Source organism: Thalia democratica, chromosome 2 (genome assembly GCF_965202585.1).
Source record: "Thalia democratica chromosome 2, ktThaDemo2.hap1.1, whole genome shotgun sequence".
Classification (NCBI taxonomy): domain Eukaryota; kingdom Metazoa; phylum Chordata; class Thaliacea; order Salpida; family Salpidae; genus Thalia; species Thalia democratica.
The window spans coordinates 58276516-58304488 of NC_139166.1; the positions used below are offsets into that span (position 1 = coordinate 58276516).

The 27973-nt window shown below is 30.2% G+C and overlaps 1 protein-coding gene across 8 annotated transcripts in view; it reads left to right on the forward strand.

Annotated features, from left to right (window-relative positions):
* Positions 1–12735: 12735 nt before the first annotated feature.
* Positions 12736–27973, forward strand: part of LOC145829919 (uncharacterized) — a 39083-nt gene continuing 23845 nt past the window's right edge. For 6 of the 8 annotated variants that reach the window (XM_082937795.1, XM_082937799.1, XM_082937796.1 and 3 more), the window contains exons 1-27: positions 12736–12879; positions 14798–14920; positions 16022–16171; positions 16704–16866; positions 17244–17561; positions 19077–19315; positions 19630–19902; positions 19962–20075; positions 20132–20245; positions 20323–21752; positions 21924–21969; positions 22086–22208; positions 22491–22616; positions 22733–22846; positions 23132–23260; positions 23321–23446; positions 23776–23889; positions 24333–24458; positions 24519–24644; positions 24920–25033; positions 25248–25373; positions 25435–25560; positions 25827–25940; positions 26372–26497; positions 26654–26773; positions 27128–27244; positions 27732–27860. In XM_082937795.1, the coding sequence (XP_082793921.1) occupies positions 12807–12879; positions 14798–14920; positions 16022–16171; positions 16704–16866; positions 17244–17561; positions 19077–19315; positions 19630–19902; positions 19962–20075; positions 20132–20245; positions 20323–21752; positions 21924–21969; positions 22086–22208; positions 22491–22616; positions 22733–22846; positions 23132–23260; positions 23321–23446; positions 23776–23889; positions 24333–24458; positions 24519–24644; positions 24920–25033; positions 25248–25373; positions 25435–25560; positions 25827–25940; positions 26372–26497; positions 26654–26773; positions 27128–27244; positions 27732–27860 (4999 nt within the window). In that variant the 5' untranslated portion in view covers positions 12736–12806. The remainder of the gene's footprint in view (positions 12880–14797; positions 14921–16021; positions 16172–16703; positions 16867–17243; positions 17562–19076; positions 19316–19629; positions 19903–19961; positions 20076–20131; positions 20246–20322; positions 21753–21923; positions 21970–22085; positions 22209–22490; positions 22617–22732; positions 22847–23131; positions 23261–23320; positions 23447–23775; positions 23890–24332; positions 24459–24518; positions 24645–24919; positions 25034–25247; positions 25374–25434; positions 25561–25826; positions 25941–26371; positions 26498–26653; positions 26774–27127; positions 27245–27731; positions 27861–27973) is intronic. The other 2 variants (XM_082937800.1, XM_082937802.1) reach the window with 2 other exon arrangements.

Sequence of the window (27973 nt, forward strand, 5' to 3'; positions counted from 1 at the left end):
CACAGGCAGCACTTCACAGCAATTTTTTAAAGAAACACGTCCATAAAAGCTCTAGCACAGTTTTTATTTGAATAAACACGAAGTTTTTTATAAAAAAACAGCATACACAAGTTTATCTGCATTTAAACATATAAATAAGCTATCAAAAATTAAGTGTTATCTTAATATCAAACATAAATATTTATTAATATTAATAAAAAACAAACTGTTTCCGAAAGCGATTATTTTGACTCCTCCGCCATTACCGCCCTCGTGCGGCTCGATGTTGTTTATTTTGATATCTGTGAAAAAATATTAAAAATTAGTTTTATTTTGTTATCTGAGAAAAAAACATTAAAAATTAGTTGAATTTTGATATCTGTGAACAAAATATTAAAAATTAGTTTTATTTTGTTATCTGTAAAAAAAGTATTAAAAATTAGTTGTATTTTGTTATCTGTGAAAAAAATATTAAAAAATTAGTTGTATTTTGTTATCTGTGTAAAAAGTATTAAAAATTAGTTTCATTTTGTTATCTGTGAAAAAAACATTAGAAATTAGTTTTATTTTGTTGTCTGTGAAAAAATATTAAAAATATATGTTTTATTTTCAAATCTGTAAAAAATATTTAGTTTATGTTCTATTTTGTTACCTGTGAAAAAAATTTAAGGTATTGTGTTAGCTGAATAGACAAATAACCATATGTATATGATAAAAAAAGTCTGAATATTGTTTTCTCCAACAAAAAATATATAACTTTTGTAAAAACGATAGTATATTAAGTACGTAAATATAGTGTTTTGAAAAGATTTTCATTTTTTGTTAGTTCAAAACATAGTTGTAAATACATAAACAAACACTAATTGCTTAAACTTACAATTATTTTCCCAATCTAGGCAACACATTTAAAGTTTGAAAAGTTACTTTTTTTTAATTATACTGTATAAAATTGTAAATAAATTTTCTCAACAATCATTTTAGCTTTATTGAATAGGACTATTGTTAATTACATTTGAAAAGGTAACAGTTATTTATAAACCGTCATTTCATTAATAGTTTTAAAATTAAAGCATGAATGGTATTCTTTTTCTGATTTCAATTACCAAATAAACATGAAGCAGTATTTTAAAAAGTTAAAGACAATTGAACTTTTTGTTAATTTTGCTGAAACTTTAATTCTAGCATCTTTTTATACCAAGATTTTATCATGCTTCACAGTATTTTTGTTAAGCGGATATTATTTTGATTTTACTACAAATGAGTAAAAAATTATGCTTGTACACTTGGTACTTTTAGTTATAAACCTAATTGAAGTTCATAAATTGTTTACTAAACCTATTGCTTAAACGAACTATGTTTACAACTTACGAATTTATTAATCAAATCATAAACAGATAGATTTTGTAATAAGTCTTCTAGATAACAGTTTTTATTTGTATTATACTTTAAAATTGAGTAACTCGAAAAGCTCTAAGTTATAAATAAGATAACTTAAAAAAAGAAAAATGTGTAATTTTAAGTTATAAATGATCAACAACAAAACTACTTCCAACAATTAACAAAAACGTTGTTTTTATAAAGTCATATACAAGCATTTATTATGCGGTAAGAAGTTTCCGTTAAAGAATGAATTTTAAGACATTAAAAATAAACGTTAAACAAAACTTTGTTTAACTCTTTTGATTTAATCTTTACTTAAAGCACTAAAGTGATTTTATTTTGAAAACTGTATTAAACTCAATCTTTTATCATAACTCTACAAAATATTAATATAATTTTTTTATTAATGAACAAAACTTTTAATTAAAATTCAACACATAGTTAAACATACTTTTTTGTTGTTTATATAAATTTATCAAAGTCCAGACAGCAGTCAATTTTTCTTTTTTACCAAAAAAAATTTTTTTTTATTGCTTATAACAAAACAAATTAATATTTAAACATATTTCCTAAACAAAACTGACCTGAATATTTTTCTTCCGCAACAGCTTGTAGTGCACAAAAGCAAAGTGCAAGAGTTGAAATTCCTGCTGATATCCAAGCCTTCATTTTATTTCATTTATACTTTTTCGAACGCAAAATAGTTTTTATTTGATATCTATAAAGAACTTGTTCGTCGCTAAACACACAACTAGTTTACAAGCCAAAGTAGCAAAACTTGTAGACAGTTTGAAATGATTATGTTACTTCAGCAATCAAAGCTTGAAAGATTATAAACAACAGCAAGTTTTATGCATTGAGCTTGTGTTGAGTTTATACCAGGAAATACGGATGTATAATTCACTTTTCCGGTGCTGTTGTTGTGTTTTAAACGTTAAATGTAAATTTTGCAGAGATAATTTCAACAGCTTGTATTATTTGTAAAAGTTTTTTAGAGTTGTTAGTAACAGCGTTTTGTCTATGATAGACGTATAAAACATTTTAGGCATAGTGGTTTTAGTTTTTTCAGTGGTTTAAGTTTATTTTAATTAAAAAATATAAAACGTAGTTTGGAGTTTTATGTTTTGTTTATTAATGTATGGTAACTAGATTTTTTGTTTTAGCAAAACAAAACTTTTTGATGTTTTTAAGTTATGCAAGTTATTTAAACAACAGTTAATAAAGTTTTTAATATCATAATCTACTTAAGACTGTAGTTAATTTAAACTGTATCTAAATGGCTTTAGCTAACCAAAAGCATTAATTTTATAATACAAAGTTAAAAAAATGAGTATGATAAAATATCTTAAACAAATAAATTAATGCAGAATATTTTACAAAATAGATAAGAATTGATGTGCAAGTATTTAGTGGTCATATGTGTGCTTCTGACTACACTTTCTACTTGTAGTGGTGAGTAAATGATAATAACTATGTATTTTGGTTTATATTTTAACTTACTAATACAAAAAAAAAATTAGCTCTATTTTACTTTTTTTACTTATAAATACTGAAATCTTCTGATATAATAATTATAAGTTAAAAATTTTTAAAAGGTCAAAATATCACTGCAATTTGTGGAAACAACATCACTATAAGGTATACAATTTTTCCACAATAAGAAAAAACACAATATTATATTAAATATTTGTAAAAATGTTTTATATAAAAACACGTATGTGCATAAAAATTCCTATAAACGTAAAGTTGATTTTAAAAGTATGAAAAAGTATCAAAAAAATACCAATATAATCTTGTTTTTGTTTTGTTCATCTACAAGTAGTTGCTAAAGCATATAAAAACGCAGTGTCATTGGTGATAGCGATTTCCCTGTAGAAAGCTCCGATGTGAGAGCGAACGCATCGGGTCTTGTACTGGGGTATACAGAGTATTGCGACGACAACGGAGTGGCACCTGATTCAAAATGCACGTTTGCTAGAACTTCGCCGGACACTTTCGAAATTGAAATTGACGACTTCAACTCTTGCGGTATTTCAACAGTGTACAAAAGTTATGCAAATTACGTTAGTTTGAATTTAGCTTAACCATTATTACTATGATACTTAAAAAAGTTTAGTAAATTTTCATATTCTTCTAACTTTGAAAGTAGTATTTTTTCAAACTTTATACTAATTGAAACTTTCAGACCGAAGTGACTGTGCTGGTTTCGAGAATTCCGTACTTGGAATCGAGCTCGATCAGAAGGTCAGAGTGTGGGAGGGTCGCAGTGATATGCCGATATGCAAAGACACTGCTGAACGTTACTTACGACAAATCAATTTGTTTAGCTACACAGTAAGGATTTAAGTAGTTGAATTTTTTTATTTAAAGCTAAAAAGAAATGTCACTTTTAAATACCTACTTATTACTTGACTTAAAAACAGTTTGAGACCTGTGTAAACACAGTATTTCTGGTTTAAAAAAACTTATCACATCAAAAAACTAAAATTTGGCCAAATTTTTTTTACAAAATTTTTTCTAGTGTTGTTTTTTGTATAAATAACTCCCACTTAAAGTAAAAAAAAAAAAATTATACACATAAGAATGTTTATGTAAAAATTTATAACTAATTTAAAGTTGAAAAAAAAGTTCTATTTTTTTTACGTGTAATCATGATATCTTTTAAGGTGATTTTAGATATATAATAAAACAAGTTTTTTTTTTTAATTAACAAAATTTATTTTAACCTGACTATGTCAGAGATTTTAATATTTTTAACATGAAACTTCTCTTTACAATATTCAATTTAAAAATTAGTTTTATTTAAGTTTATCTGCTGGGTGTAATTTTTTTTAAATAAACAGATGCTTTCTGCACAGTTCTAAGTGCCAATATCTTACTTTTTATTTTAACAGTGACCTCATAGGAGCAAACGTAACATCAAGCGCAAATATAAGTGACATTGGCCTGTACTTAATTGAGGGTCCAGGAACTGGTTCTGCTGCAGGTACCGACGTATCCGCCGGTAAAGTTTACAGTCTGACAGATACAGTTTACGTTGAGGCGAGAATAGCAAATCATACGGACAAATTCGTGTCAACGGTTAGTGCACATAAGACTTGAATTTTTTCGTCAATGTTTAATTTCAATTATTTCTAGTTGTACAACTGCTTCGCATCTGAAACAGACAATTACGACGATAACTACGAGCTGATTGGAAGTAACGGGTAAGAAATGCTTTTGAGACAAGTCGCGTTAATCCTATTAAACTTTACTTCAATAAGCTTTGATGTAGTTTTGTTGCGAGTATTAAAACGCTTATTTTTAGGTTCTGTACCAACTTTTCTTTTTAATTTTGCACTGTTTTCTTTGTTCTGTAAACAAAACTTTCCGCACCAGCTGCGGCAACGTCGCGGACGGCACGGTGCAAGTCGACAACGGCACGACCCCGACCACCCCCAGGTACTTCCCCTACTTCAGCTTCGAGGCTTTCGTGTGGACGAGTTTTGAAACGGAAATTTACGTCCATTGCGAGGTCGACGTGTGCTTGGAGGGCGACAGCGCCTGCGTGGCTGACATGACAGTGAGTTACTAACTTGTGGTAAACTTTCTTATAAAGTAGTAGCATTTGTTTGTTAAACGATAAAACAAAAACTCATTGATTTCAGGCTCTACAAATACACCATTTAAACTGTCAGAATACATTACGATTGCTTTAACTTGCAGCATTTTACCAAGCAACAAAGTTTTAAAAAAATTCCGCGATAATTAAATAACAAGACTTATAGATTTCAAAACGAACTTAACTTAATATTTACCGCGCAATGTTGCTTTTATGTTCAGAATACACTTATTATTTATAATACAATTCGAACCGTTAGCTGTTGTAACCTATTTTATACAGTTATGATAAAAACTTAAACTACAATAAGTATAAATTAAATTTTATAAGTTTTTTTCTTAACTTACAGACATGTCCTACTCTGATGAGTCGCTACCGAAGGGAAGCTAGCAGTTTAAAAACAATGTCACTAAGGTCGGGACCAATCAGAGTAAGGAGGGCCAATGCTGTGAAAAATACACTTATCGGTGAAATGTCTATCAATATATAAATCACTAAGTTAAATTTGTATTTTATGCAATAAATATTTAAAATAGCTTAATAAAAATATTTTAAAAATTTGCTCTTGCTTTTTGATAAACTCAGTTTTGCAAAACTAATGTTTAATTTAAACTACGGCAATATAAAACAAAAACAAATTAAAGTTTAACTGTTGTACAATTTATAGTTAACTTAAATTTATTTTAAAAACTCATGCTTTAATTGATAACAACATTTATGTCATGTTAAATTTTTAAAAGTTTTTAGAGCATGTATGCACTTGTTGACTTTTCATGTTCAACTATGTTAACCACTTTTATAATATTTAATAAATATAAATTGAAGAATTTTTTTGTTTTGATTTTTTATTATATGCTGTATTTAAAGTTGTAAATCAGCAAACTTTAAATTGTTTTTTTTTTTTGTTTTTAAAACTTTTAATTTTAATTTGTATTAAAATAGTGCAAAAACAAAAAAAAACAAATTTGCACAACAGTATATAGTAATCATTTAGAAACCTTAAATAATTACACCAAGAAGTATAACACAAGTATAAAATATTTTAATAAAGCTTCTTTGTTTTTATGTGTATTTTTTTTTCTTCGTTTTTAAACGCATACTATGTAAACTTTTTTGGATGAAAAAAAAGTTTTAGTTAAACAGTTAAATTCTACTTAGTTTCAAATAAAAACATTTAGTCAAAATCAACAGAATTAGTTGCTTTTATTCACAAAGTATTTTTATTTTATTAAATCTATGAAAGTAAACGTACAAGTTTGTATTCTTTAAATAAAAAAACTGAAATATTGACAATTAATTTAATAATAACTAGCTTATAACTTTTTAGACTTTTACTTTTTTAAATACTTTAAATTCAAAACAGTATCGGCTAGTGTCTACCAACTATTAAGTAATATTTTATTAGTATTAGTAAACTTGATATAGCAAAAAGTACAATTGAATTATACAAAAATACGCACTTTAAGAGACCGCGTAAGGTACAAATTTAGTCTTAAAATGCGTGGGATAAAAATTTTTGATGAAAAAAAACTTGATTATAAGAAGACAAAAGTATAAAATTTTTTCGCAACAATCCTATAAAGTGAACTAGAATAAATCGTATTTTTGTTGAAAATAAGATTATATTAGCTACTATTCGTTGTGAAAAGGGTAACATTTTCAAATCTTAGTGATACGCACTTTTGCCTGGGTCTAAGGTTTATACCTTATCGATGTCCAAAATGTGTGTTAAATAGCTTAATTTATTTAAAAAGTGTTAAGTATTTTTATTTAACATTTTTTACATTCCCAAATTATAAAAGTAAACTATTTAACATTTATTTTGAATAAAAACTAATGTTTTCAACTTATAATCTACTTTAAATTCCCTGGGACGTAGTAAAATAAACAACAACTGAAAAACGATGATAAGAAATTCTAGTTAAATAATAATAAACTTCAATATTAAGATCTTTTTAACGAATTTGTAATACCAAGAGCTTTTTGCATTATAATAGAAGATAGTGTTAATAGTTTTGAAGTCAAATGTGTTATTAAAAAGGTAGGGGCTGATTTATACACATAAAAGTATTTTTTTTTAATACAGAATGAACAATTTATAACTGTCAATAAAAAAAAAAGAAAGTCATCTACATAAATTCATTTTAATAATTTATTTTTATAAAAGTAAAATTTAAATTAGAATTTAGTTTTATATCATCTTAAAACTTTCGGATAAATTAAGTTTATGTAAGCCAAGCTTTAAAAAAAAATATTTTTTTTAACTTGTTGTAGTAAGTCGTCAAAAAATTTAAAGTTCTATTAAGTAAGACAAAAAAAATGTTTTTTTTTTCTTTATTGTAAGTCATCAAAAACATCATAAACATTTTTAAATTTTCTCCTTTGCTCCTTAACAACAAACTTCTCCAGCTCGGTTTCTTCGCTCCGGTCCCTTCTCAAGTGCATCTCGCTCCAATACACTTCTTCCAGCTGCCAAAACCTCGCGTTGGACCAGCTGGTCAGCGGCCTTTCAAGGCAATTCGTTCGGTCGAACCACCAGCCGGCCTTGTGGTGACCGGCGCAGTCCCAACTCCCAAAACCGTCCACGTCCAAGTAGGGAGTGCTGAAGGAGGAATTGTTCGGTATCAGTTCGGTCGAGAACAAATAATTATAAATCTTCGGCTTCACCGAATCGTATGTGATCTTGTGGAAAGGCGACCTGCCCACTTTCACGCCCCGAAAGTAAAAGTAGCGGGTGTACCGCGTTCCGAACCACAGGGCGTTCACGCTCAGCCTCAGCGTGTACTTTCTCCCGTCGACCGCCGTCACCTGGTTCATTCTCCTCAGCCCGAGCCAGTACTCGCCTCGCTTGTTGCCGAAGCCCGTCTGGTAATCGGCGTGCGCGCGGAAGCGGTCCCTGTCGAAGACGTTTTCTCCATAAAATCCCTCCCGCTTCTTGCGCATCACCAGCAAGTACTCGTCTTTATTGCAATTAACTATGACGTCACTTTTGGCGAACGTCACGTGGTAGTCGCCTCCAGCGTAACTGCTCTCGTTCAGCCCGCGGTACTTCAGCTTGATCGGACTTTCTCCCTCGGTTACGTCATTCGACACGTAGAGCATCTGCTCGTTCCTGTTCGTCACAAAGTCTCTGACGTCGCTGCAGTCGCGCGCCTCCTCCCCGAAAAAGCTCTCGTCGTTGTAGCCCGCGTAGCAGAAAGCTTTTCTCCCCGCTCTCCCGTCGCCCTTGTACAGCGTCTGCGCTCCTCCTCCCTGCGTCATCGGATGCATCAGCGCGCTTTCCCGGCAGCTCCTCAGTTTTTTCCCGCTTCCCAGCTCGTCTTTCGTCAGCGTGCGCTCGATGCTCTTCGCCGCGCGCATCGCGTACGAGTTTTTAGTGAAGAAAAGTTTTTCCGAAATTCTCTTGTTCGTCTGCTGCGTCGTTTCGAAGATGTTTTGAGCTGAACCATGAATGGCAAATAAAAATAAGAAAAATATTTGAATTAAACTCATTTTGAAGAAACAAAACTCTGCTTAGCTTTTACAAAAGTCTGTTTAAATCAGTTTTTAGAACTTTTTTATAGGTTAAGTTTAGCAAACGAAATCTAAATGCCTTTTTTTTTGTTATTATTTCTACTTTAATTAACGTTATCTTATTTTATATTACATACAATGCATAGTTCACATTATGAGAATAGCTTTGTACTGAAAACTAGTTTGTATTAAACACATATAAACTATCATTGTCTAAAAAGCTATACAGCAACAATAAGCTTACTTTAATAAATTGAAACTAAGCTAATATATTAGCAAATTTGTGTAACTCAATAAAAAACTACTTTTGTTTGGTACATTTGTAATACTTACTACTTAACTATTATTACTTTAACTATAACTTAGCTTAAGTTGTATTTAAGTTTGTTTACGCTAAAACTAGACTTATTTTTGTAATTAACTTATATTTTAAAATATTCTGGTAAAAGATGTTTAAAAAAAAAAACTTACAACAACTATACCAAAATCAAATGTTTGGTTTATGTTTAAGAGTACTTAGGTATTTACTACAAAAAATACATAGACTTATTATGCCCATAAACTGTTTTAAACTTAATAAAACAAGAACTCGTTCAGTTTTTTTATATATCCTATTCTTGCAATTTAACAATTGTCAACAGTAAAAGAAGGAAAAGAACTATAATTTTGAGACGTTTATTATAATAAACAAATTCAAAACAAAAGGATTTAAAAACTGTAAGAATATTTTTAATTTTTAAAGCACCGTATTATAACAATATAACCTTGAAATTGAAACCACAGTTTAATTTAAGTTAATCCTAAGCACACTTTTAAACTTTTATTCCAATATATTTTCGTTTTTATTTGTTTAGTACACAAATAAAATTTAGTCGCTAGCTAAGTTGTTAATTGCATAACTATTTCACTTAAAAGAAAAATAAATTAATCATTTGACAAAATATAAACTGTTGCAATATATCAACCACAAGAAATATTCCTAGTTATTGAGAAGCTGTGTATTAGAATAAATTGAAAACTGATGACTTATTTAGAAATAGTCTCCTTCTATGATATACAGTGAGGATTACACGACTGAAGATCTAAATCGTAAAAATACGTACTTTTACTAAATATGTACTGTTTATATGAACTCAAATGAATTTAAATGAACTTGTTTTGTTTTAAGTTCTAAAAATTGTTAGTATATATTCATTAAACTGTAAACAAAATTTGTGTTAAACTAAAGAAAATATGAAAATAAACATTTTTGGTTCTTTAATAAAGTTCAAACTAGTTACAAAATTTAAGCTACTTCGAATAACCGTTTATTAATATTAAACTAGCTCACCTTTTTTTGTTAAGTATCATTGCAAGTTTAAACCTAAGTAGTCTTACTTAAAATTTTTTTTTTATTTTTTAGCTTCTTTAAGTTTTTTTTTTTAGTTTTCTTAGTAGTACTAACGATAAGGTAGTTTTACTACCGCAATAAACTTTAAAGCAGTGCTCTACAAAGAAAAAATGAAAATGTCTAGTTACATGAGTTTAAACTCTAATTCTTTTGATTATACTGATGTTCTGATCTATCAATGCTTTTCATTAACAAGGCATAAAAAGTTAAAAAAAATTTTTAGATAGTATAATTTCTAAACCTAACAAATCAAAAATGAATTCTGGTGGACAAAAGGTTAAACTGTATCCGTGGATTATGACGCGATAACCGAAAGGATTTTCCGTACACTAGATTTTTGAACAAAAGTTGCTATTTAATAAACTTATAAGTTTAAAGCGAAAAATTTCAAATTTTCAATAATTAAGTTTTTTACAAACTCTATTATTTTATAATTACTTAAAAGTATTAAATTTTAAAGTAAAAACGAAATTTTTAGTCTATAATAAAAAAAATACTTATTTATTTTTGACTTTAAGAAAAAAGTGTATGTTTATAGTTTTTGTAAACCTTCTAACTAACAAAAAAATGGCTTGTAAATTAATTTGTAGAAAACTCAGTTTTGTAACTCATAGTTTGTATCCGCTGACATTTAATACTTTATCACGTTTTAGCTCGTTGCCACTACACAACTTGATCAATCGACACTTACCTGTTACCTTTGCAATTTTCTGATTGTGCTACTTAATTAAAAGCTAACTACGTTTTAAGTTAAAACTCAATTAAGCTTTTAAAATAGTGACAGTACGTATGTAGATTATCATTTGAAGTTTAAGTTCACTTACTATAAAGAAATTAAAAGAATAAAGTCTAAATTAAAAATTTCTGACAGTTGTAAGAAAGTATTTTAATATTTATCATTTTAGTCAAAAAGATACGTATATTTAACTCTTAAACGTATTTAAGAGATAGTTACTGATAATGAAACTATTTTACATCAAACTACTATTTGTTGCGGTTTTCAGTCATAATGTTGATTGACTTTCACATTTATTTTATTCATTTCACATTTGTTTTGTAGAAAAAAAGTTTATAAATGTAGAAATTAAAAATAAATAGATTCATCTAAAAGTAGTAATGAACACACATTCTTTATTTTTAAATGTTAAAAAAAGTAATGATTAATATAAAAACTTGTTTGTTATTAAGTTTTATTTTAGTAAACAATCCAATCATTTAAAATTTCTATTGCTTTAATAGAAAAAGTTTTTATGTAAATAATTTTTTAAGGTGTTTTTTGATCATATGTAAACATTAGAAGTTTATGATAACATAGTTAGTTTAGGTTTGATGTTTGAAAAGTACGCAATTTGGTTGAACTTATAATTTAAGCTAATTTTAAAGTATGTAAACACACGGAAAACTTATGTGGTTGTCATAGCAAATATTATCATGTTTTGTAAAACTGTTTTAAGCTTCAGACCAAGTCATAACAACCAAATCTAAATAAGGTAAAACCTTATAACTAGTTATTAAAACAAAGTAACAAGGCCTTTTATTCAACATTGAATTACATTAAAGCTTTAATCTTTTCATTGTTAACTTTTTTTAGGCAGTAATTTGAGTAACTACAAGCTATGTTCGATGAACAAAAACACTTTATAAACTTTGATAATATTTATATTAAATTAACTTCCAAAAAAGCTTTTTACTAGAACAAAACAAAATACTAACTTCATATTTACTTTTTATGAAAGTTACTAAATTTTAACTTGATATGCAAAACAGTTTTCTTTATGAAAAACTAAATTATCTATAACTTGTTATCAAGATTTTCTTTCAAAAAACTAGTTGATAAACAATTTCTTTTTAAACCGAAGTGAAGTTTTAAAGCTAAAAATATATTTGTATACAAACCCATTAAAAAAAAATTTTTAGTGTGTTGTGAGCTCGTAACTTCAGTTAGTTTGTCTGTAAATACAGTGTTTACTTTTTAGAAACATAAAGTCTTTTATGGTTATTTAAAATTACAAGCATTTTTTAACCCAAAGTATAGTTTAAATATATGTTTGAAATGATAAACATTTTTTACAAATTGTTTAACAAACACTTTTTCTTATTATTATCAAAGTATTTTCTTATCACAGTTATATCAGTGAACTAAAATAAAACAACCCAAGTAATATACTTTAGGTTTTTCATTAAGATTAATTTAATTTTTGTTTTTCAACGTATGCAAGTATATCTTACCGTTACAAACTAAAAACTTTAATGCTAAATATTCTTATTGTTTAGTAGTTTGCTATATTTTTAAACAATTTGTATCGATATACTAAATTGTTTTTCCTCTTAGATAAAATATGTTTTTATATAATTTTCGACATATTAAAAGACTAGAAGCTAAATTTTTATGTTGTTGTAAACTTAAGTACAACATTTTTTTCATAAACATGCTTTAACGCATGTGAAAATTTCTGGTTTAAATCTAAATTAGCGCTTTCACCATGGGTAGTTTAAAAATAAAAAAGCTTTAGTGTGCTAAGTATTTTAATTACTTTTCAAAGAAAAAACATAGTATAGTTGTTTAAACTTGATAACATTTTTTTAGACATGTACTATAATAAGTAAAAATGTTGCAATAACACTTTCAAAATTAATATCTAAAAAACTAAGCCGAAACTCCAAGGTCGTTTAAAACCAATTAATAAAAACTACAAGCAGCGAAGTTTTAAGGTGGCTTTTTCAAAATCCGAGAAAGTCAAGGGCTGGTGCGAACAATGGAAAGTTGAGAGAGAGCAGAAGAAAGCGCAAGGGTCTGGTTGGCAAGCCAAGTGGAAAAGCACAACGAATAATAATCACTCTTGAAGAGTTTTTTTCCAAGTACGAACAAGAAGACAAATTTGTTTTGTTTTTTTAGTTGGTAAATAAAACAATATACTGATAAGAAGATTTTTTGTAGAAGACATGATTTTAGGCAGCAGAACGTTTTCGATTTTGTTCGTTCTGGCTTTTGCCTTCAGCTCGACTTATGGTCAAGGTTAGTTTTGGTTATTTTTATTTGACTAGAATGTAATAATTTATATGTTTTAGTATTTTGTTTATCAGAAAACTTTAGGAAAAAATATCAACTAGCTTCTAATTTTTATTTTTGTTAATTTAAATTATTAATTTGTATACTTTTGTTATAATTCCTCAAAAACTCTTTACTTTAAGTTATGTAAAATAATTTTAAAACTAATATAACAAAAAGTAATGAAAAATTATAGTTTATGAATTTGAAATATTTTGCTTATCTAGTGCTTATATTTGAATATACGTAAACTTTAACTGTAAAGCTGTGTTTTTTTTTTTTATTATTAAAACATTAAAATTAAGTATAAAAATATGCTTAAACAAAGTTTTTCTCCATATTAGTACTCGTTGTAGTTATGGAAACCAATATTTGCTGTTACTTTGTTTCTGCACCCTACGTAATAATGATACGACAAATTTTCTTTATTCACCCTACCTTTATAAATCTAATTTTCTTTTAACGAACACAAAACGAATGAACAAACTTTGTTTTCTTAAACAACAAAAGCGCAAGAAATAAATGTACATAGGCTTGGTTCTATTGTGTTGCAAAATGTTTTTTGTTATGTTATTTGTTTACTTGTGAATAATGTGTTTCTAGTATAAGGGCTAAGTCATTGTACGTATAACTTTTCAAAAACTTATAAAAATAATTTAAAGGTATACAACATATAAATTAAAAAAATTTAAAACTTGAACCCGTTAATTATATAAGTTTGTTTTTAAAATCAGGCTAAAAAAGTAAACTCGAATATTATCCAAAAATTTTAAATGTTACATACAAATTAAATGTCAAGAGTATATAGGTTGTATACTGAAAACGATCATAAACTTTAAAACCAATTTTAAAATGTTATTGTGTTTGAGAAAAAAAATTTTTGTAGTTATACATCATAAGGCAGAAAACTAAATACAAGTTTTTATTTTCTAATGTAAAGAAAATTAACCATTTGTATAAAATCTAAAGTCAAAAACCTTAATTTGGCAACGATTGCAATATGCATTTAAATTTTATGAAACAAATAACATTATTCTATAACTAAAGCAAAACATAAGAAATAAATTTTGCACTGCTTAGCTTTTAGTTAGTAAATTACTTATTAGTTTTATGAAAGTATTTTTATAGTACTTAAAGTATTTCAAATAACTCGTCTACAAAACGAAAGCTCTTAAGTTTTTTTTTTATGTTACTAAAGTATCGAAAACAATTTACATTTTTTTTTAAACTCTTGTTCGTTTGTCCTTTGAATTGTTTAATTAACATGTAAAAACTGCTGACCCGAAAACTTTCTTTAAGACAACTTAAAGTTTTTAAAAAACACTTCTAACGGAAGTAGATCATAAATTAATTTAATTTCAAAAAGCAAATCAACTATAATATGAACAAGTATCAAATGTTTTTCAAGTGTTCTAATTACATAATTAAGAAAAAAAAACTATTATCTGTTTCACTTTGTGCAATAATTTAAATAAAATAGTATATCGTTATATACACTTAAGTTTTTCGAAAAACATTGAAAAGTAGTTTTAAGGTATGAAAAGTTTCAAAAAAATTGTCATTACACAAACATTTCCCAGCTTTAGTATCTTATTACATAAATATTGTTAAAACAGTTTATAAACTTAAACAACTTAAACAAAAGTATACATGTTAATTTTAATGACATCTTTAGTTTTCGTTTGCTTACTAAAACTTAAAACAGAAACTTAATTAACACAAAACTTTTTAAACTCAAAGTCAGTTACTTACTGGTCGAACGCTTTCATATTATTTTTTGAAACAGTCACTAGTTTAACCTAATTTTAAGCAATTTCAAACAACCAATAACATATTATAAAACAGTTTAGGCAAACTAATAACTGATAGCATTATATTTTAACAGTAAACAGTGGAAGCAACAGCGTGGTGCTGGTTGTGGATCAGTGCGATTCGACTTGTCTGCAGCAAGTGCTCAACCTACTCAACCAGGCAGCCAATGAAACCGATAGCAACTTCACTATAGCTGGTTAGATTGCACGCGTTTGCTGCAACAACTAAAACTGTTTTGTATAAGTGCTGTCATGTATCATTAATCAGTGTAGAGTAAAATTTCAAGTTTAATTTTTCTAGTTTAAAATTTATTCGTGTTTTATAAATGCAAACTCCTGTAATTGTGTTGTAAAAAAGTTGAGAAACTAGAACTACTTAAAAGTTGTAATTAAAACAGAAGTTACGACAAAATTTTAGTTTCAAACCATACTCTACTTATATTTTGAACAATTTAGACTAAGAAAAATATACTTTATTTAATAAAAGCTTTTTTTTAAAGTATACTCAATTACAAACAACATAACTTAATAGATAATGTAGTTCCGTAAAATTGTTTTATTTTTTTAATTGATACTGTATGTGAGTTATCTAATTTAATTGCTAACAACCTAAAAAATTAATCCTTAAAAAGTTTTTATCAAACTATAAGTTCAAAGAACTAAAAATAATGTTTTATAAAACTTTATGTACCTTAGTAATTTTTTTATATGCCTTAAAGTTCTAAGGTACAAAAGTAGTTAAATACACAATTTTTTTTTATTCTTTCATAAATTTACACTATTAAAATGTTTTCGATAATTAAGAAAATTAAAGTATTAAAAAGAATGATTACTTATAAAAAAGTTCCCTTATCTCAAAAACAAAATTTTAAAACATTTTTATACTGTAAGCAGATCTAAATTGCAATAAAAAACTTTATTCTCACATTAGATACTTTTTTTTTCTAAACGATTAACAATGTGGAATGTGCAATGAAATAAGTATAACATAAAATGTTGCAAAATAAGCAAAACGTGAGTGTTCGAATGAAAAGAAAACTATTAATCAAATATTTAAAGACAACTCAAATTTGGATGTGTAAAATGAATAAAAAAATATATAATGTAAAACACCTACAAATGTTGCAAAAAATGATTCATGTGTATGAAAAAGTGATGTCAATTTTTATGTACAGTACAAATTACTTAGATTTGAATAAGTTTAAAGTGTTGCAAAGAAATATTGATCTGTATGAAAAAATGCATTAACAACTAAAAAAGTGATATTAACATTGTTTCGACGCTTGAAAAACCGTCAGATTTGGATGAGTGCGCTTTCGTTGAGCGCGGAAACTGCTCGGAGTTCGCCCACTGCAACAACACTTTCTCAACTTACTTTTGCGAGTGCAAGGCAGGGTTCACTGACACGAGCGAAGACGTTGTCAACTTGCCGGGAAGAAACTGCACTGGTGCGCATGTTTTGTTTGTATGAATAAGTTGTATGTGTTAAATTAACGTTGGTTAAAATTAAAGCTTGTTAACTGTTTGATAAGTTTGCATGCATATAACTGTATTAATCAGGATACTTCTATGATTTTATTATGTTAAATTTTTGTTTAAAGTAATGTTAACCATTTGTTTTAATAAGACAAAATTAAAAAAACAAATATTTTTGTTGGTAAAAGAAATTTAATGTATTCAATGTATTTAAATGCATAAAAGTATTGAAACTATAGTAACTTAAAAATAAAATATATGAAATTATTAAGTTGAAATTCTTGTTTTTATTTCCATTGAGTTGTTGAAGAAATTAAACACTTTTGAATCTAACGTTATATGTTTTAATGCATGCGCACAAATTTTGAAACCAAAAAATAATAAAAAAGAGCTCTGAAGATTTTAAATGATTCCTGTAACGACCGCAGAACCAAAATAAATAAAAAACTGCTTGAACATTAAAAATTTGTAAAGTTATTTTTAATCGCTTCAACTTATACAAAGATATCAACGAGTGCCTGTCCAGCCCGTGCTTGAACGATGACCGATTGTGCGTGAACACCAACGGATCTTACGAGTGCGTGTGTCCCCAGGGATTCCAGGACCTCGTCCCTGGCGATCCTACTTCGGATTGCGTTGACACCGACGAGTGCCTGGATAACACAAGGTATTAAGAGTTTTTTATTTTATATTTATTTTATGATTTTTTTTTTTCAAAATAACCGGAACAAAAAAGTAGGCAATATTAGGTATTAAGTTTTAATGGTGAATGTTAGTTCAAAACTGTACAAGCGTTAAAGATTTTAAACATTTTAATTTTTTCAGGAAAAACAATATACAAACAAGTCAATGAGTAACTTTAGGTTTTTCAGTTAAAAATTAGTATCAGTTAATTGTGTAAGCTACTTCAACTTAACTAGTCTAGAGCTATTCTGCAGAGCTTCTATTTTAATTTACAGCAAAATTATATTACTTCAAAAATATAAGCTGTTAAAAAAGTCAGTTGAACTATCTATTAGAAAATGAATTAAAACAATTTCACAGCTGCGTCGCCAACTCAACCTGCCAGAACTCGATCGGCAGCTACAGTTGCGAGTGCGACGACGGTTACCATGGCGACGGGGTGCAGCAGTGCGATGACGTGGACGAGTGCAGCAGCCAGCAGGGGGCGTGCGTGGGCACCAACGAAGTTTGCACTAACACTCCGGGGTCGTTCGAATGCGTCTGTGACCAGGGATACGACCGAGTCGAGGTGAACGGAACTTTCAGCTGCGTGAACGTGAACGAGTGTGAGTTGGGTAGGGATGATTGCAACAGGACCACTGAGGTTTGCGTCGACGTCCAAGGAGGATTCAGATGCGAGTCAGTTTGGATTTATTGTTTTAGGACAAGTACTTTGTAGTTATAGGAAATTTCGGCGCCATTGTGAAATTATTAAGTTTTGAGTTAGTCTGTTAAATGTCAGTCTTTTCAAGCGTTGAAAATACAAAATTTAGTTTGATACTTGTCAATTTAGGTTGAGCCGTAAAATTGTAATTTTGTTACAATGTTATACCTTTTTTGCTTGAAATTCAAAATATTGTTATTGAAACGGATATTTTAAATTTATATTAAACACTTTTTCTTAAAATTTTAAAGTATCATGTTTCTAAATTTAGATATAATTATTTTTTGTGAAACATGTGTAGTTGAAAATAATTGTTTATATGTCTTAACATTATTATCTATAGATATAGTTTACATGTTTTTAATAAAATAATTTCAAACATTTTTTAAGCTACCACACCTATCTGCTGCCACGCTTCAGTAAAACTGCGTATAATGAAATAATTCCACGCCCTGATGAACATATATGCCAAAATATCATTTTCTAAATTTAAATTTAGCGCACTGTCACGTAAAAGCAAACTCTGAAATTTTAATTCAAGTATGAGTTTAACGTTTTTTTGAAGTAACCTTTCGTAAAAATAAGTAAAACAAATACACAAAAGTTTCAAATTTTGTTAATTAGCATTTGACAAGCTACATACAAATGAAGATGTAGTTTAAGAAAGTAGACAATTGTTACAAATATAGCTTCTTAAATGTTAATTTACTAAATTTAGAAAACTTTGTTGAACTTGTTTGCTTTTATTTAACTTTAAAACAGGAACCACCAAGCAACCCATTAAAACCAAATAAAATATATATTAAAAGATGATATGTTATTGCAAATTTATTAATAAAAAAACGATCGTATAGATTAATGATTTATGTAAAATATAAACTGTTGGTTTAAATATTTATCACTTTAATCTTATTCCAACAATTTTTTACCTAAAAAGCAAATAGTTTGAATCTTAGTGAGTTAAATATTATAATATACTAAAATAAAATAACAACGAATAAACAGGTTTGCCGACGGCTTCTCGTTTCTACAATTATTTTTTTTTAAATTTATATACTTTTATTTTCTTCCATTTTTTCATTAAATGTTTTTTCAATAATATTCGTCTAATTATTAAAAAACATTAAGAGAAACGTAAAAAATTTAAGGCATTACTTGTTCCCAACAGGTGTGCCGACAGCTTCTCCAAAAAGCTGAAAATTCTTATATCATAATACTAGTAATCATTTTTGTCGAATTTTAATTTAAATTCTTCGTTTTTTTTAACAAAAAGCCTATTGCAAGTCATCGTTTTTCTAAAAATGAAACTCATACAACAATGCATCATCTATGTTTTGTACGACACGATAACGCAAAGGTTCTTTCGTGCACCAGCTCCTTAAACCGAACTTTTTTGAGCGCTTTGCCATTTTTGTCGTTAATTATGCAATACTTATACTTCAATTATACATTTTAAATAACAACACCATTTAACACTCTACTTCAAACAGGTGTGCCGACGGTTTCTCCTCGCTCACCAGGGAGCTGTGCGTCGACATCGACGAGTGCGAGATGGGGGGATTCTGCCCTCCGACCCACGCGTGCGTCAACGCCTTCGGCTCGTTCGACTGCGTCTGCAACTCCACCGACTGCGACAACTCGACCCACGCGTGCGACCTCGCCGACACGTGCGCCGGCAACTCGGTGTGCGTCAGGGTGGGAGCCGGACACAAGTGCGCGTGCTTGGAAGGTAAATTGTTTTAATTGATATATTTTTCTTTAGATTTTTTTGACAAAATTTAAATAATTTATAAATTTTATTTAATTTTTCTTCGCAGTTTGGTTTGATCATCTATAAAATAGTTTAAAAGCCAAGTATATTAGAAAAAATATAACTTATTTCAAACATTTAAGTTATGATCTAACCAAACTAGCTTTAAAAAAATTGACATCAGCGTATTTGAAAGCTAATAAAAAAATTCAAGTTATTGTGATTCATCCACACACTAATCAAAAATTTAAATTATCAAAATCAGCCCTTAATCCTCCGTTTCAAACCCACAGGTTACGCGCTGAACGTGAGCGGCGGATGCGAGAACATCGACGAGTGCAACGCCCAGCTCTCCTTGTGCTCCAGCGCGGCCAACTGCACCGACACCGACGGTTCATACACGTGCGAGTGTCGGGACGGGTACACGGGTGACGGGTTCAACTGCGAGGATTTGGACGAGTGCCAGGGAAATCCCTGCGGCGAGAACGCCACCTGTATTAACCTATCAGGCAGCTTCGTGTGCGACTGCCGGCCCGGGTTTGAGGGAGACGGGTACAACTGTTTCGGTTTGTTTTTTTATTGAAATTTTGTTTTTTTTGAATTTAAACGCTAAATGAATAAACAGAGAGAAACGAGTGCGAGGTCGACCCTTGCGACAACGGTGCCACTTGCGTAGACAGAATAAGTTCTTACGAATGCCTTTGCCCGCCTGGTTTCAGCGGACAAAATTGCTCTGAAGGTAAGTTAACAAACCCTGTTTTTTTTGAACACTTTAAAACTTCTACTATTTTTCAGAACTAGTCTGCCAGCAAGAGTGCCATTGCAACGCTCGTTGCGTGTTAGGAGAAGACAACCGGCCCAAGTGCGAGTGCATCCCCGGCTTCTGCGGAAACGGTACTTCGTGCAAAGGTATTAAAAGTTCTAACCTAAATTTTCAGCTATTTTTTCCACACTAACTAAAACTTAATGCATTTTTACTTTAATAGCCGACATCCCTCTTCCGATGATACTCGCCCCGCCTTTCCCTGTCGACTTCGATGAAGGCAGCAGCCCCCCACCCGCCATGCTTCCTCCATTCCCGGACTTCGACGACGCAATCACAGCACCGCCGCCCATCACTCTCCCGCCTCCGTTCCCCGAAGACATGGATGAAGGTGGTGAACCCGTTCCACCTATACTGCCTCCGCCCTTCCCCGAAGACGATGGCGAAAGCGAGAACGCTGGACCTGTTCCTCCCATCCTTCCACCTCCGATGCCCGAGGACGATGTACTGAGTGATAACAGTGGCCCGGTGCCACCAATATTGCCACCACCGATGCCAGAAGAAGAAGTTGAGGACTCGAAAGACACTCCGCCGCCGATCATTCTTCTGCCACCACCATTCCCAGATGATGAACCGTCAAGCGATAACAGCGGACCGGTTCCACCTATACTACCACCACCCATGCCAGAGGACGAAGTTGAAGAATCCAAGGATCAGCCTCCACCAGTGATCTTACTACCACCTCCCTTCCCTGAAGACTTGGGAGAGAGCCAGACCAGCGGCCCAGTACCACCAATCCTGCCACCACCCATGCCAGAGGACGAACCGGAAGAGTCTAAGGATCAACTACCACCAGTGATCTTACTACCACCTCCCTTCCCTGAAGACCTAGGTGAAAGCCAAAACAACGGTCCTACTCCTCCTATTTTGCCACCACCCATGCCTGAGGAAGAACCTGAAGACTCTAAGGATCAACCTCCTCCGATCATTCTTCTACCACCTCCGTTCCCAGAGGACTTAGGAGAGAGTGAGAACAATGGACCAGTTCCTCCTATTCTGCCACCTCCTATGCCTGAAGATCAATCTGAGGAGTCCAACGATCAACCTCCACCGGTTATCTTGTTACCACCTCCGTTTCCTGAAGACCTAGGAGAAAATGAAAATAGCGGCCCTGTACCACCAATACTGCCTCCTCCTATGCCTGAGGATCAACCTGAAGACTCTAAAGACACTCCACCACCAGTGATTTTGTTACCACCACCCTTCCCTGAAGACATAGGAGAAAGTGAGAACAACGGCCCAGTACCACCAATATTGCCACCACCGATGCCTGAGGATGAAACCGAAGAGTCCACAGGGCCACCACCAGTGATCTTGTTGCCACCTCCGTTCCCTGAGGATTTGGACGACGGCCAGAACAACGGTCCAGTACCACCGATCCTACCACCACCCATGCCGGAGGACGAAGTTGAAGGATCCAAGGATGAGCCACCACCGATTATTTTGTTGCCGCCACCGTTCCCAGAAGAGTTGGAAGACAGCAGCAGCGTCGCGCCTCCGCTTGTGCCACCACCACCTCCCCAGGAGGACGAGGAAGACGAACCACTTCCGCCCTTCCTGCCGCCGCCTCCGTTCCCCGAAGACGCATTCGTGGTTTGTGCTTTAAGTTGTTGGTTTCTGAGAAATAAGAAAGCATAACTGGAAATGTTAAAAACTTTCAAGTGTAGTTTAAACAGTTTTTCGAGATTCATACAATGTGAACTTGTTTCACATACTCACTTATAAGCATTAATATAAATATAAACTGTTTTATCGGTTTTTCAGTGTGAAGACGGTGAAATCTTCGACGACAACATGTGCAAATGTATAGGTAAGAGAGCGTTTATTAAGTTAACACATTTAAAACGAACTTTGTCAAATTAAATCAGCTTTTGTTATATTTTCAAACCACCATTGCCGTGTTCATCTAAACTCTTTTATATTCAGTTGTCGACGGTTGCCTGGCCCAAGGTGAACCTTGCAACGACGATGAGGTCTGCGTGGAAAGTTCTGGAAACTTCACTTGCGAGTGTCAATCTAACTTTGTTAAGTTCAATGGAACCTGCACTGGTAAGTTCGACCTGCGTTCAGTTTTTATGCATAAATTGACTGATTGCATATAGTTTTTTTTAATATATTGCTTTTTTCTTATTAGTTTTTGTCAAAATACTTTTACTGGATTTAAAATAACTAATTTATAAAAAAAAAACTGTTTAATATAATCTTGCTTGAATAGTTTAAATCATCCTAACAAACTGTTAGTAATATGTTGTTTAAGTCTTAACTCTTAATCTTTTAGTACAAAGCTACATTTGGTTTCAGTTTAACTAAGCAAATAATTTAAAAATGTAGAAGTTAGCTGTTTGACGCACCCTGATGCTTGCAATGAAAATGAACAATGCGCTTTGAGTCTTGAAAGTGGAAACTATACTTGCGTCTGTCCTCAAGGGTTCACCAATGCCAGCGGAAACTGTAACCGTAAGTAAAGCTTACCATGCAGTAGAGTACTTTGAAATACAATTGTTTATAAAAAGACTGCTCTATGCGTTTTAAAAATTTTCAAATCAGGGTTTTAACTTTTAACTTATATCCAGCTACATGCGCTGAGCTGAGTTGCACGGCAGTTGAAGAATGCTTCGACACTCAAATCGGCGGTCAGTGCGAATGCCAGCCCGGCTACGAACGAGACGAGAACAAAATATGCCAGCGTGAGTGATAAAACGTTTTTTTTTTGTAAAACCGAGAGATTTCCTTTTTGTATACAATAAAGCTTTTATAAGCCTTCTAAAAGTGTCTATGAGTTCGAGTGGGATATCACATTATAAACAACATTATTCCTTTTTTTCTTGCAAAACTAAAGTTAAGTTAAAAAAATATAGTTTTTGTTTTGTTTACTTTTATGAGCGCTGTTTAAATGGAAGTTAATGAGTAAAATGTTTTGGTTTTACATAGATTGTTTACGATAACTAAGCTAAGAGACTGAAATAAATTAGTTGTCGATGGATGCGTTGCAAACGGTCTTGAGTGCAGAGAAGATCAAATTTGTGTTGGAAACCAAATATCTGGAAATTACACTTGTTCATGCAGATCTAACTTTGTTGAATTTGAAGGAGTTTGCACTCGTAAGTTAATACTATTTTAGTTTTTAATTGTACTTTTATTAAAAATACTTTAAATTTCAGCTGTGAGTTGTCAGACACAGCCTGATGCTTGTAATGCAAACGAAGAATGTTTTTTGAATATTGAAAGTGGAAATTATACTTGTGTTTGCCCGCAAGGATTTACTACCTTTAATGGAATTTGTAACCGTAAGTAAAATTTCGATACAGTAAAAAAAAATGTTTTAATTCATCTAAAAAAAAAATTAAACACATAAATGTATAACAATACAAGTTTTGCTTATATTTTGTTTAATAACATAGTTATTATGTATTAAGAGAAACTAAATGAGTATTTTGCTGTTTGAGCTATAAATGTAGTTAACATTTGTTTAAACATTATTAGCAGTAAACATTTTTTAAACACTTTAATATAAAGATACGCTATTTATTTTAACAACAAAACACTTAAGTTTTTAGCGATCATCATATAACTGTTTTAAATTGATCAAAAAGGTTTATAGTTGATAATTTTACAGCAACTTGCTTGAATGTGAATTGTTCCACAAATGAAAATTGTGTTGATCTTGAAAATGGTGGACAATGTCAATGTAACGATGGTTACGAAAAAGATGAAGCTAATATCTGTCAAAGTTGGTTTTTTAAATTTTTCTAAACTTTACAGTATATAAGTTTTAAAGTTTTAGTTTGATTTAAAACAAAAACAAACAAATACTATAAAAGTTTTTGTTTTTGGCAAACCTGAAGTATGTATAGCTAAATCTAGATACTGTTAAACGTTTTATGAGTTTTTTAAAAACACTAATTACATTTTAAAGTTAAAAATTAAAAAAATAATAAAAACTATACTAAATACTCCTTAGTATAGGAAGCAAACATTCCATACACTTTGAACTTTTGTTACATAAACTATTTTAAAGCAGATATTAGTTTTATCTACAAAATTTTATTTTTATTAAGCTCTTATCTTAATGTATCATAAATTGACACGTTTTATAACTTTATAACTTTAGTTCATATGTATGTACTAATTTATGATGCAACCAATAAAAGTTAATATATTCATCATCTCCAGTTGTTGACGGATGCGTTGCAGACGGTCTTGAATGCAGACAAGATCAGATTTGTATTGGAAACCAAATATCTGGATACAACTGTTCATGCAGACCCAACTTTGTTGAATTTGAAGGAGTTTGCACTCGTAAGTTAATATTATTTTAGTTTTTAATTGTACTTCTATTAAAAATATTCTTAATTTCAGCTGTGAGTTGTCAGACACATCCTGATGCTTGTAACGCAAATGAAGAATGTATTTTGAATATTGAAAGTGGAAATTATACTTGTGTTTGCCCGCAAGGATTTACTACCTTCAATGGAAACTGTAACCGTAAGTTAAACAAAAATATAGAACTTTTACAGCTAATGTAGTGAGTTTTAAATTCATGAGTTTTTATTTATGTTAACACAAAGTTATACTCTGATAATCGTACTAAGTGCCTTTCAAGCTTAGATTATAAACATATTTTCTTGTAGTTAGTTTTGTTTGTTAGTAAATCACATGAATGCTATATCTGTTTTAAAAGAAAATTGAGTTCAAAATTATATAAAAATGATGTGTTTCCAATTGATTACTTCTGTGTAATAGCAACAATATTTTTACAGCAACTTGCTTGAATGTGAACTGTTCTACAAATGAAAATTGTGTTGATATTGAAAATGGTGGACAATGTCAATGTAACGATGGTTACGAAAAAGATGAAGCTAATATCTGTCAAAGTTGGTTTTTAAAAATATTGGGCTCTCTAGCTTAAATTTAGCTGTAGCTTTTAGTTTAATTCTTAAGGAACAAAAAATGTTTTCAAGACTTCTTAATATTTAATCAATCCAAAATTTAACTCACAAACTATAAATCAATAAATATACACTTATAGATAATATAAGTTTTGTTTTGTACTTTAATATTAATGTAACACTGACTATATCAAAACAGTTGTTGACGGATGTGTTGCGTTTGGACTGGAATGCAGACAAGATCAGATTTGTGTTGGAAACCAAATATCTGGATACAATTGTTCATGCAGATCCAACTTTGTTGAATTTGAAGGAGTTTGCACTCGTAAGTTAATATTATTTTTCATTCTTAATTGTACTTCTATTAAAAATGTTCTAAATTTCAGCTGTGAGTTGTCAGACACATCCTGATGCTTGTAACGCAAACGAAGAATGTATTTTGAATATTGAAAGTGGAAATTATACTTGTGTTTGCCCGCAAGGATTTACTACCTTTAACGGAAACTGTAACCGTAAGTTAAACAAAAATATGGAACTTTTACAGCTAATGTTGTGTGTTTAAAACTAATGAGTCTATATTTATGTCAACACTAAGTTATACTTTGATAAGTTTCTTTCAAGCTTAAATTATAAAAATATTTTCTTGTAGTTAGTTTTGTTTGTTAGTTAATCACATGAATGCTATATCTGTTGTAAAAGAAAATTGAATTCAAAATTGTATAAAAATGATGTGTTTCCAATTGATTACTTCTGTGTAATAGCAATAATATTTTTACAGCAACTTGCTTGAATGTGAATTGTTCCACAAATGAAAATTGTGTTGATCTTGAAAATGGTGGACAATGTCAATGTAACGATGGATACGAAAAAGATGAAGCTAATATCTGTCAAAGTTTGTTTTTAATTTTTTTAAATTTATAAGTTTTTAAATTTTAGTTTTATTTAACAAAACGAGATTTTTTTTATGGCAAACCTGAAAAATATAAATCTCAGTTTAGATACTGTTTAACGTTTTATGAGTTTGTTAACTTAAGTTAGTTTTTATAGTTTTATATAGAAAATTAACTACATTAGTAAAATAAAAAATGACTTAGATTAAATAACAATCCTAAATATGTAAAGTAATATTTATACACTTTAACTTTCAGTTCGTGAACTACTTTATAACAAGTGTAAGCTTTATCTATATAATTAGTTTTTCCTGCAAAACTTTTCATTTAATTAAAAAAAGCTATTTCTTTAACTTATTTACCTTAGTAAACATGTATTAACTGATTTTTTTATGCAACCTACTAAAGTTGTGCTGTATCTTATCTTCTCCAGTTGTTGATGGATGCGTTGCAAACGGTCTTGAATGCAGAGAAGATCAGATTTGTATTGGAAACCTAATATCTGGATACAACTGTTCATGCAGATCCAACTTTGTTGAATTTGAAGGAGCATGTACTCGTAAGTTAATGCTGTTTTTCGTATAGTACTTTTATATAGTTGTAGTTTTTAAGCATGCAGGTAATTTTTAATTGAGTCATAATTTAAAACTAGTTAACTTTTCAAAAAAATGCATTAGAAAATTAAACCTTTAGTTTAATTGTAAGTTATATGTAGTTGAGAGCTGCCAGACCAACGTCGAAGCTTGCAACATGAATGAAATTTGCGAATTGGTAGATGAAAGTTACACATGCGTCTGCCCACAAGGATTCATTGTTGTCGACGAAAGCTGTGTCGGTGAGTAACACCTTCCAATGTAATTACAATGTCTTATTGCATCTAAAAAACTATTATAATTTCATTCAACCTTATTTTATGAAATAGTTTATAATTTTGTTTACCTTTTAAAATCGACAACTAGAGTTCTCAGCTTTAATTCAAATGTATAAAAACTAATCTAATGTTTCAAAGTATACCGTTGTAAAGTTCTGTAACGATACTCTTTGTAACTTTTAGAAGTCTATATAACAATTTGATTTTTGATAGCAACAGATTAATACTAACATAACTTTTTTAAGTATACAGTTATAAAATTCTGTAATATAATTCTTTTAATTTAAAAACGTATAAACAACAAACATGTTTTGATAGCAACATGCGCAAAGACGAACTGCTCTTCAGTAGAAACTTGTGAAGACACTTCAACTGGAGCGCAATGTGTCTGCAACGACGGTTACACCCGCAACCAAACTTCTGGCCTTTGTCAAAGTGAGTTGACAAGCTATGGCTGTGTTCAAAAATAACTTAGATTTTTATGTACTTAGTATATTATCTGTACTTAAGTTTTGATGCTAAACAAACTTTAAACGAATTTTAATTGTCTTGTATTTCTAACTTTTTTTGTTTCAATTATATACATTGTATTTCATTAACGTTTTTTCTTAAATTTATATTTAACAAAGGAATTGTAAAAGTTTCAAAGTCGTTTTTCAGTTTTGGTTTAAAAGTTCATTTGAAATTCGTGCGTGGTTTTACGCAAAAATAACTAACTATTTAAAAACGATTTTTCATTATTGTATTCGTTTTTGTCAAGTAAAATATTTTAAACGGTAAAAATGTAACTACTTTTTAAAAAAAAAATAACTTTCTTCAATAAACTAAAGCTAACTAAAACTCTTGAATCGGTGGTTACAACATTTTCGGACAAACTTAAAATGTAACTACTTCTTATAAGGTGAAAATACTTAATTTTTAGTATCTGACGGCTGTGTTGCCGGTGGGTTCCCATGCGGAACCAACCAGGTTTGCACCGAACAACAAGCAGGAGTTTACACTTGCGAGTGCCAGCAAGGATTCCTGCGCGGTGACAACGACACCTGCATTGGTTTGTGATAGCTTTCCTTGAGAAATAATACTAGTTCTAAATATATTAACTAATAAAAGATTTTTGTTTTTACTTTCTAACTATTTCAATTATCAAAAAAGCGGAACTATCAA